General features: G+C 37.5%; 1 protein-coding gene across 1 annotated transcript; it reads left to right on the forward strand.

The window, feature by feature from the left end:
* Nucleotides 1-600: 600 nt before the first annotated feature.
* Nucleotides 601-8,802, forward strand: LOC107298748 (sodium channel protein type 2 subunit alpha-like). The gene is made up of 7 exons (XM_015828112.1): nucleotides 601-621; nucleotides 1,674-1,955; nucleotides 3,060-3,113; nucleotides 5,125-5,262; nucleotides 6,361-6,465; nucleotides 7,147-7,417; nucleotides 7,607-8,802. Exons 1-7 carry the CDS (start codon nucleotides 616-618, stop codon nucleotides 8,800-8,802), a joined length of 2,052 nt encoding a protein of 683 aa, XP_015683598.1. The 5' UTR covers nucleotides 601-615.
* The last annotated feature ends 2,425 nt before the right edge of the window (nucleotides 8,803-11,227 follow it).

Consider the following 11,227-nt stretch of genomic DNA (forward strand, 5'->3'; position numbering starts at 1 on the left):
GGAGGTGGTTGATTGAGTAATAACAGATCCCAACTTTGGAGTAAAAAGAGAACCAGTTTGGTCTAGTGGCTAAGGCACCAGGCTAGAAAGCCAGAGACCGTGAGTTCTAGTCTCTGTCTTAGCCATGAAAGCCAGCTGGGTGACCTTGGGTCAGTCATTCTCAGCCTTAGTGACCTACAGCATTGCTGTGGGGAAAATAGAAGTGTGCTGGATATTTTTGCTGCCTTGAATTATTTACAAAAATACTAAAGGCAGGTTACAAATAAATAAATATAAAATGTATAAACTTCAGAGTAGGACCAAAGATTTTAGTTAGTTTTCTTGCCATCTCTTTCTTTGATATTGCTCATTATACTCCTCTGAATTAGTTTTGATTTTGTAAGATAATCTTCAGCTATGACAGACTGGGGAGGTGGCGTTACCAGAGATTTCTTGGGAACCACATGGTGACTATTATTCGCACAGTAAATTACTTTCTTTTCTTTTATTCATTTGTAGGTCTCTATTGTTAGCTTAACAGCGAACGCCTTGGGCTACTCTGAACTTGGTGCAATTAAATCTCTTAGGACTTTAAGAGCTTTAAGACCTCTAAGAGCCTTGTCACGGTTCGAAGGAATGAGGGTAAGAAAAATATGAAATAACATATGCTGGAAGCAAATCATTTTCTTAAAGATATGCTACAAATGTGTATCTCAAAGCCACTAATTTAAATTTCATTTAAAGTGGCCCTGGGCAACATCCTACTTCTATTCCCTTAGAGAGAAATAATTCCAATATATCTAGGCAGTGTTTAAAGGCACTTATTTACCTCATTGTCAGATTATTTATTTTCATTTAAATCACATCTCTGAAATGGTGGATCTAATACATCATTAGAGAAGCTCCTTGATTCAAAAAATCAAGAGGTTGAATAGAGACCTGCTCCATGGTTGGTGGCCAACCCAAATCCTTGAAGTTCATATGCCAGCCAGGATATATATTAATGTGAAATAACCAACAACCAATTATTTCCAGATTAGTTCCGCAGATCTATCTAGCCCTTTTGATAACACACGTATTTGGAGGGCCCACATGCATACATTTCTAGGCTAACTCAGAACTGCAGCTATTTGTTTTCTTGCTGTATTTTCAGGGTAACATATTAACCAGATGGAAAATTATTTTCATAAGCCTCTGTTGCTTCATTATGGACTGTCCTTCCCATCTAGCTACAGAGACTATATGGAGGAGATAATTGAGCAATGTAATGATGATAACATCGAGGGTTATTTGATATTTAAATGCTAATATTTCCTTATAATTCATTTTCCTCTGACTTGCAACTTGGTTCTCCAAATGTGTGAGGAAAGAGTATTTTTAGGGTTAGGGTATTGATAGGATACTGCACTGGAGTTATAAAACCTTCAATATATGTTCTGCCACATATTATGGTCCTTCCTCTTCAATTTTGTGAAGCTAAATTCTGGAAAGTCTTTCTTCCTCAAATCTTTCCCTAAATTTGTAATTTTCTTTGTAGTCTATTATTACCATTACTGCCTTCAGCTGAGATTAAATTATAGCACAAAATTGCCAAGAAGCAAAACTAGGAATTAGAAATTTCCCTTTTCCTATCTCACTTTAGCAAATATGTTTTCACTTCTTTGGCTTCATGTGTTTATTACTTTGTATTACAGGTAGTGGTGAACGCTCTCTTGGGAGCAATTCCATCTATCATGAACGTGCTTCTTGTATGCCTTATATTCTGGCTAATCTTTAGCATTATGGGAGTGAATCTCTTTGCTGGCAAGTTCTACCACTGTGTTAATACCACAACTGGGGAAATGTTCAGCATTGATGAAGTTGACAATCAGACTGAGTGTGAGAATCTCATTGAAAAAAATGAAACAGCCAGATGGAAAAATGTGAAAGTCAACTTCGATAATGTGGGACTTGGCTACCTCTCTCTGCTTCAAGTAGTAAGTAGTTGTTCTTCCTATATTAAAATTTGAACAATGCAACCATTTTATTTTTCTCCCTTTAGCACAGTGGTTCTCAACCTGTGGGTCGGGACCCCATTTGGGGTCGATCGACCATTTCATGGGGGTCTCCAAGCAAGGCTGTCCGCCATTTTTCCCCCTTTTCTGGCGGGTGCCTTACCTCCCTTGGGCTGGGCCAGCTGGTGGTCGGCCTACTCCGTCTCTGCCGCTTGCCAGCTACGCCTCGGCCGGCGCAGGGGGCGGAACCACGCATGTGCGGCGCTCCCGGGCAGGGAAAGTCCTCGACTTACGACCAGTTGGGTAGTCCTCGACTTACGACCGGTTTAGTCCTCGACTTACGACCGGTTTAGTCCTCGACTTACGACCGGTTGGGGTCGCGGCATTAAAAAGGTTTAGAACCACTGCTTTAGCAGGTTTTTCCTTTATTAGAAAATTCCATCAATGTGAACAGTCAGTCACTTTACAAATGATTCAGCTGCCAGGTTTTGAAATGGATTGATTTTGCATCGTACGTGGCATTCCTTAATCTTTCTCTTCTAAGCTCTTCTCTAAAATACACCTGCTAGCAAACTTTTTGCATGCCATATAAATTATATCTTATCCATGAAATAAATGATCATTAGTAAAATGCAGAGGTGCCTGTGATAGGTCGTTTATTTATTTCACTATACCTGGTGCAATCAAGCTATCTGACTCATCCCTATTTAATAAATAGAAATTATCCATAACCGGAGAAGAGACCATTGGATATAGAGAATGGCTGTTTTTCAGAGCTGTACTAGGCTAGCAATGGTGGCTAGACAGAACGCAACTCTGGGTGAAATTCAACACGGCCTGATGGGAAATTACCTGTCTTTTTTTACTTCCTGTAACACAATCTGGTACCAACTCCCCAAGAATTCTCCTGAACAGATTTTAAATATATGTGGGTTGAAAGACATATTTTGAAAGAGAAAACTGGCAGGGGGACATGGAGTCTTCTAAAAGACATTTACAATTTACACAACAGGAACATTTAGGAATTGTGTACTGTGTGCTTTTATTCCCTTGCTTAAAATATAATTGCCTGACTGCTGTTTGCAGGCCACCTTCAAAGGCTGGATGGACATCATGTATGCAGCTGTAGATTCACGAAATGTAAGTAAGCTATTGGTTAGGGAAACCAATACTGGACTGCAAAAATACGATTGACTACAAGACGGAAGCAAAGACATATATGAAATTTGCATTCTTGCTACCATCTTGTAATTGCCTGGTAGACCAAACACAGAGGGTTTTACTACATGGACACTTGCCTCCAAATCCTCCATAGCTACTCATCAGATCAGCAAGTGTTTCCCCAGAAGGGTCCAATTCTTTTTCTCATTAAAGCTAAGTCAGGCAGGATTAAAGCAACCTTGCCATTGATCATAGAGTTTGTCTGCTTTCTTTTCTTTTTCAAAGAGGCAAGGCAGGTAGGATGCTGGGATGAGAAGGTTATGGCTGGAAGATACTTCTGTGTGCTTGTTTGTTTGTTTGTTTCCCAGCGTATTTTACCTTAGAGGAGAATTGAAGAGGTAAGAATGGAGTCATAACCTCACCTCAGAAAAACAGAAGTGACAATTTTTAGGAGGTAAAATGGATGCCATAAAGGCTTAGGGCACCCATTTTTGCTATTAAATCTTCCAACTCTTTCCCCACTTCTTCAATGTAAGTAAAGGTTTTAAAAATGGGTCTCAAATACTCCAGTGTGCCTAAAGCCCAAGAGGAAATACAGGACCCCTTTCCTATCAAAGGATAATGACTGGAAATAAGGTCTATGGAGATTCTCAGTCATCCAGGTCATAGTTGTCGCAAAGATGCTTTGTCACGAGGCAGCTGGATTTTCTTGTTTTTCTTTGAAGATGTTTCGCAAAACGTCTTCAAAGAAAAAACAAGAAAGTCCAGTTTGCTCGTGAAAAAGCATCTTTGGGACAACTAGAAGTAATAAAAAAAATATTACCTTGTGCTAGTTATAAAAATTTCAAGTAAAAAAGAAATGACTCAATCCAGTCATAATATTTCCCATTCTGATCTTTAAAAAAAATCAGACTATCTTAGCCATAGATAATTCTTAAAAATTTTCATTAGAATATAGACTTTAATTTTTTCATTGCAATACATGAGTAGCTGATGCAAAACGTTCCCAGAATAGGAACTATATGAATGCATACTTACAGTATTCATCTGTAACTATGATACAGGTCAAGAATACTTCAAATACAACATGATATGGAATACAATAAAAACTAAGAAATAAAATCTAAAATATTGCTTTGCACATTAAGATCAGTAAAAAAGAATCTCAGATGCCTTTTATCTGATAAAGTTTTCTATCATAATTTTATCCTATTTCCGAGAAGCAAAAAGAAAAGAGAATCAGATGTCAGAAACACACAGACACACACACATCAACATATACTTTTTGTTTCCTTATACTTTTGTGTATATGTGTACATGTAGTTTCAAGAAGCCAGACGAGTTATAGTTCCATAGCTACAAATTACACAAGCTTCATTGCATATAGTAAAAGAAATGTGTGATGTAAATGGGAGATCTCCTTTTGTTGAAATGACTGTTTCCAAGAAACCAGTAAAACTCTTTCCCAATGACTGGTCCCAATGAAAAACTGCGGCCACATGCTTAAAGCTAACATTTTTTAAATGCATTAACATATTGTATCATAATTGGCAGAATGCATAGGCTCTATCTCATCCAGAAAGTCTGTTTCATTCATTTCCATTTGGTTTCTTCTCACTTTCTCCTAAGCTCAGGATGTGTCTTTCTTTTTAACTACTACTTTGAATCTAAACACCTCAATTGTCTATTAGCAAAAGCCATGTGCTCTAGCATGAAATCTACAGCAGTGGATTTTAGAGAGGAGAGCAAATAGCGAAAAGTGAATAATAACTGAGAAGAAAATGCTTTAGTTGAATAGATACATAGATACTCTATGTAAAGTTAAAATAAAAATTGGTGAATTTCTCTACGCTGTTCTTAATAACTGTTTCATATAAAGATTAAATATGGTAAGGCTTGGCCCAGGGTTCACACTTCATAAAAATAATACCCATAAATTTTATAGAATTGAATAGAACATTTCCTGTTTAAAAATTTGTTTCCCTTGCAGGTGGAAAAACAGCCACATTATGAGGATAACCTTTATATGTATCTTTATTTTGTCATCTTTATTATTTTTGGATCCTTCTTCACTTTGAATTTATTTATTGGTGTCATTATAGATAACTTCAATCAGCAAAAAAAGAAGATAAGTATTCTATCGCTGTGATTTCAGAAGACTATCAGAGGTTTTATTTTAACAAAAACATTGTGCTTTGTGTATTTCATCTGATTTTTCTTTCTTTCAAATATGCAACTATTATTCCAATGTGTACATCCTAAAAATAAATTGTAAATATTAATTCTAAAATTGCCAGTGTAAAAGAGGAGCATATGGTGTGTTAAAACCAATACATGAAATGAAAGATTTCCACCATGAGTTAGTTTTAAAGGAGGGAGTTATATAAACAATTACATTGTAAGATAATGTACTACTTCATATAAGTATGCATAAGGATCTCATAAATCTAAATAATAAATAGTTATTCTTGGTCATGGCTTTCTGGAAACTAGCAAAAGATGAACACTTCTGGATGTCCTTTGGGATGTGATCCTTTTCCATACTTATCTTTTTTATCATGCTTTTCATTTTTCAATATGGGCTTTGGGGTTTTTTGTTTTTTAGTTGTTGAAGGTATTTGTATTATGAGAGCTGAAAAATATTTTTTTTTCAATTGTTCCTTTATTTATTTCGTAACCTGGAGGTTTTATTATTTTTTGTTTTTTTCTAACTATAGATGTTTTTATTTTATGGGGGGGTTGTTATAAGATACTGGAAATTTAGACAAAAGTTTAATACATGATGATAATGACGGCGACAGAAATGATGATGGCAGTGCTGAGAGACTACTGTAGTAACTATACTTTTTCAGTCTGCTGTAACTTTGCTGAAATTAAATTCCTGACCTTAGCTGAACCATGGAAGAAGGATGCACTCTTCTCTACCCATTTAGGGAGCCACCCCTAACGAAGAGAAGCACAAGGGAGTAGGTGTGCTTACAGATGGAAACTCTGCACACTTGTACATGCATACATACAACATCAACCCTTGTACAAAGGAGCAGAGCTTGTGTTTGGGATTGCTCCCACCATTTTGCCCTCCCCCACTTGCTCGGCTTTTGCTTTATTAATAGGCAGCCCAAGGAAAGAGATTTGTCCATCAAATAAAAGTCAATGTATAGAAAAACAGAAAGAAAAGGGGAATAGAAATGTCTGGTTGTAACTAGTTTTTGTTTCTCCTTTTTACTTTGGAGGTCAAGACATCTTTATGACAGAAGAGCAGAAAAAATACTATAATGCAATGAAAAAACTGGGCTCCAAGAAACCACAAAAACCTATACCCAGGCCAGCAGTAAGTGTTATGGGGTGTTTTTTTTTTCATTGTTCTCACTGTTTTTGAAAATGCATGCTAGAGTTAGAAAACAATTTACACCTTATAACCCCCCCAAAATCTTTTTAAATTAGTAAACTGAGGAAGAGGTGGGCCCAGGTCATGGCTCAGTAGCAGGCTGCACCTTGGGGGTTGGAGACCCTTGGATTACTCTACAGTTTTCAATGGTTTCTAGCTTAAACACTTTGGGGGGGAAAAAACATGTTACAAACTGTCAATAATCACGCCACCAAAATTGCGCAGTACAATTGGAAAAGGTCTGAAGGCTATGCTCCTTATATTTAAATGAGTTTAGAGCTGACCAAACCAATCTAGCATTAACAAATCAAAACAGGGTTACTGCAGTAATTGTTACGTATTCCTATCTGATTCAGGTATTCAATGAGACTGTGAAATCCCACAGGAAAGCTATTAATGGATATGCTTCATATTTCATAACTTCACACTTTTGGAGTGTTAACTGACTTTCCGGGAACATAGTGGTATTCTGTCTTGCTGCACCTTCTGTCTATGAAGTTTGGCTAGTATACTGTACAATGAAGTTTATAGAAGTTTCAGATCATAAGTGATAATTACATAGATTATAATTGTCTATAACTGATCATGAGATCTATGAATAATCTTTATTTTCTTTAACTACAGAACAAATTCCAAGGCATGGTCTTTGATTTTGTAACAAAACAAGCCTTTGACATCAGCATCATGATTCTTATCTGCCTTAACATGGTTACCATGATGGTAGAAACTGATGACCAAACTGATGCCATGGAAACTAATTTGTATCGAATTAATTTGATCTTCATAGTCCTTTTTACTGGAGAATGTGTCTTGAAACTGATTTCGCTCCGCTATTATTATTTTACAATAGGCTGGAATATTTTTGATTTTGTGGTTGTCATCTTATCTATTGTAGGTAAGAAAATTTTCATTGCAGTAAAAGATGTAACAAGTTGATAAATGAAAACTATGAGTAATTAACAGATGATTTTAATGTTTAAAATAGTTTTCCTCCTTTACGTTTTCATACAAGATTGTAATTAACATCTAGTTAAAGTTTTAAATCTGCATTTCAGATTAATAGACATTTAATGTTTGTTTATAGGTATGTTCCTCGCAGAGATTATTGAGAAATACTTTGTGTCCCCCACTTTGTTCCGAGTAATTCGACTTGCCAGGATAGGTCGAATCCTGCGTCTGATCAAGGGCGCAAAAGGGATCCGCACTCTGCTTTTTGCCTTGATGATGTCTCTCCCTGCCTTGTTCAACATTGGTCTCCTCCTTTTCCTGGTCATGTTCATCTATGCTATATTTGGAATGTCCAACTTTGCCTACGTGAAGAGAGAAGTTGGCATTGATGACTTGTTCAACTTTGAAACTTTTGGCAACAGCATGCTCTGCCTCTTTCAGATCACCACCTCTGCTGGCTGGGATGGCCTGCTAGCACCCATCCTGAACAGCGGGCCTCCAGACTGCGACCCAGAGATAGACCACCCGGGTAGCTCAGTCAAGGGAGACTGTGGCAATCCTTCGGTGGGGATTTTCTTCTTCGTCAGCTACATTATCATCTCATTTTTAGTTGTAGTGAACATGTACATTGCTGTCATTTTGGAGAACTTCAGCGTCGCTACCGAAGAAAGTGCTGAGCCTTTGAGCGAGGATGATTTTGAGATGTTCTATGAGGTCTGGGAAAAGTTTGATCCAGATGCAACCCAATTCATAGAATTTGCCAAACTCTCTGATTTTGCAGCCTCTTTGGATCCTCCTCTTCTAATACCAAAACCAAACAAAGTTCAGCTTATTGCGATGGACCTGCCCATGGTGAATGGTGATAGAATTCACTGCCTTGACATCTTGTTTGCTTTCACCAAACGTGTCTTGGGTGAAAGTGATGAAATGGACGCCCTCCGCATTCAAATGGAGGACCGGTTTATGGCCGCCAACCCTTCAAAAGCCTCCTATGAACCAATCACCACCACATTGAAACGAAAACAAGAGGAAGTATCTGCTGTTATTATTCAGCGGGCCTTTAGGCGCTACCTCTTAAGGCAAAAAGTTAAAAAGTTTTCCCGCATGTTTAATAAAGATAGAATTAAAGAAGGCAACGATACAGTTATCAAAGAAGATATGATCATTGATAAGCTAAATGAGAATTCTACTCCTGAAAAAAACGATATGACTCCCTCCACCACCTCTCCACCTTCCTATGATAGCGTTACAAAGCCCGACAAAGATAAATATGAGAAAGACAAATCAGAAAAAGAAGATAGAGGTAAAGATGTCAGGGACTATAAAAAATGAGCAAAATGAATGATTCCTTTATGACAAATTGTTTACAGTTTGAGAAAGTAAAGTATTATTTCAAAAGGACTCCTATAGGAGGTTTATGCCAAACTGACTGTTTTTGCACACTTAGACAGACATACACACACATAAAAATATCTATAAATATATTATGTATGTATGTATATATATGTGTATATATATATATATATATATATACATACAAATGTTAGCTATATACTTAAGGTCAGTGCCTATTAACAAGATAGTGACCCCTTGCCAATTCAAATGCTGCTCTGTAAAACAGGATGGCACTTTTGACAGGCGGCTCCTGTTTGCATTACCAGCTGACACTGCTGAAGAGGAAAGAAAAATGGCTATCCAGACTGTAGGGAATCAGTAAAAGAGGTGCGAGCCTAGAATTGACCTGTGTTGATCATAAAACACTCAGAAACAATAACCGTATCCGCTGTTTGCATTTCAACTGCCACACGTTTGCCATATTTTTACAAAAACCCATGTCGGTGAAGTTGTCATTTTTTTAATCCACAGGTTGTTTACTATTATATGTGACTATTTTTGTAAATGGGTTTTATGTTGTGGGGGGTGGGGAGGGGGATTCCAGGGTCCGGGGGGGGGGGAAACGGAGGACCGGCTGTCTGATTCTCTTGTCGTGTATAGGCAGAAGTGACTTGCATGAAGGCATGCTGCACTTGTACACGCCGCATGGAAACAAATAGGACTTCTTTGCGCAGGAGTTTCAAAGACTTCTATGCTTCAGGATGGCTCCAGATTCCAAGGTGCTTAAAAATAATATAGATCTTTATGTCTCATCCTGATAATTCTTATGTGCCTGTAAGTCTCATGAAATCAACAGTTCAACTCAGATGTTTTTCCTCCCCCCCCCCACCACCTCACGCCCTCCTCCTCCAAACTATTCCATTACGAAGGTGACATGAACATTGACTACGGTGTACATCCACGCATACGTACTTGATCACCATCCCTACTGAGTTCAGGGGCCATACTTTAGAGGAAGAGCGTATACAATTGTACTCTTAATTGTAAAACTGGGTGGAACTAATGGGAAGTATCTTCTTAAGAATCCTGGAGCATCCCTTACGTTAATCTGGAGCACTGTACTCTCCAAAAAGGGGGACGGGGGAAGTCGGACATCCGTAAGTTAGTTTTTACTTTCTCCTCCAGTATTGTTTAGCCATCTTCTGCTCTCAGCAAGGTTGACATTGTATGTGTCAATGAGATAAAGCTGTCTATGTAAATAGTTACTTTAACCCTGTGGTGCATGTTTGAGCAAAGGAATAATGACCCTGTGCACAATATTTATTGCATCAAATATGTACCACAATAAGTGTAGTTCGCAAACCTTGAACAGGAAAATATGATGTATTCTGTACCATTATAAGTAGCTTGGAGGCTATCACTGATGCATGTTGTTTATCTTGCCTTCGCTACTGTATTTTTCTTGGATTTGTTCAGAAATCTAATATGGGAAGCCATACGTTGGTGGCAAAAGTGAAACAAAATTGTTCAATCAGACGTCATTCCTCATTTCATCAAGCAATAGTTTGCAGCTAGTGGGGGTGGGGGTGGGGGCTGGGAGGGAGGGAGGGAGGGAGGGAAGCTTCTCGCTCTGCCCTGACTTCTTTGATTCTTCTCTGGAACTTTATGTGAGTATTATACAGTGCGTAGCCAGCTGTACACTTCATATTGCAAACAGCATAATCTGTTCAGAATAACTGGTTAAACGTTTTCTAAGGAAAAAAAATATATAAATAGTGTACAAATTTCATTCAGTTTTATTTTTCAGCATTTTGTACATAAATGACAAAACTGATTTTCAGGTCGACGTCACGGAGGGTCCTTTTATTCATCGCACTTTTTAATTGAAGAATTTCACAAAGTGGGGAAAAAATACCGAAAGAAGGGAATGGGGTGAATGTCAGGTTTCCGGGTTGCTTTTTATTTATTTATTTATTTAATTAGTACTGTATTTTTGCACACATCTTAATGTGATTTTTTTTTCCCCAGACTGAGTCCAAAATGCACTTGCTTCCAAATAGCTATAACGTGTAATTGAAATGTGGTGGGAAAGATTTGTTTGAAATTCTAGCACTGCCTGCATCAGCAGTTAGTCTTATTATTCAACATCCTTAATCTTTTCCAGTGTTTGTTTACATAGACTATTATTCTTCTTATTGATTCATGCTGCACTAGAAGTCTTTTAAATATTATACGCAATGTCACAATGATTATGTTTTTCCCACAAAATTAAGTATCTAACTTGTATATCTGATCCCATCAGGACATTTTCTTTTTGTATTCCATCCACAAAGAAAAATTAAATGTTAATTCCTCCTTTTACTGAAACTGTTGACTTTGTGTCTTGGTGAACTGCATGCAGGGAAAATTCTATTACCATAAA

Source organism: Protobothrops mucrosquamatus, unplaced genomic scaffold, assembly GCF_001527695.2.
Source record: "Protobothrops mucrosquamatus isolate PMUCROS unplaced genomic scaffold, P.Mucros_1.0 scaffold4249, whole genome shotgun sequence".
Classification (NCBI taxonomy): domain Eukaryota; kingdom Metazoa; phylum Chordata; class Lepidosauria; order Squamata; family Viperidae; genus Protobothrops; species Protobothrops mucrosquamatus.

What these genes read in the sequence shown, in the direction of transcription:
- LOC107298748 (XM_015828112.1), top strand. An exon ending in CAGCTGTAGATTCACGAAAT is followed by an intron (nt 3,114 to 5,124) that starts GTAAGTAAGCTA and finishes TTTCCCTTGCAG; the next exon opens with GTGGAAAAACAGCCACATTA. An exon ending in AACCTATACCCAGGCCAGCA is followed by an intron (nt 6,466 to 7,146) that starts GTAAGTGTTATG and finishes CTTTAACTACAG; the next exon opens with AACAAATTCCAAGGCATGGT.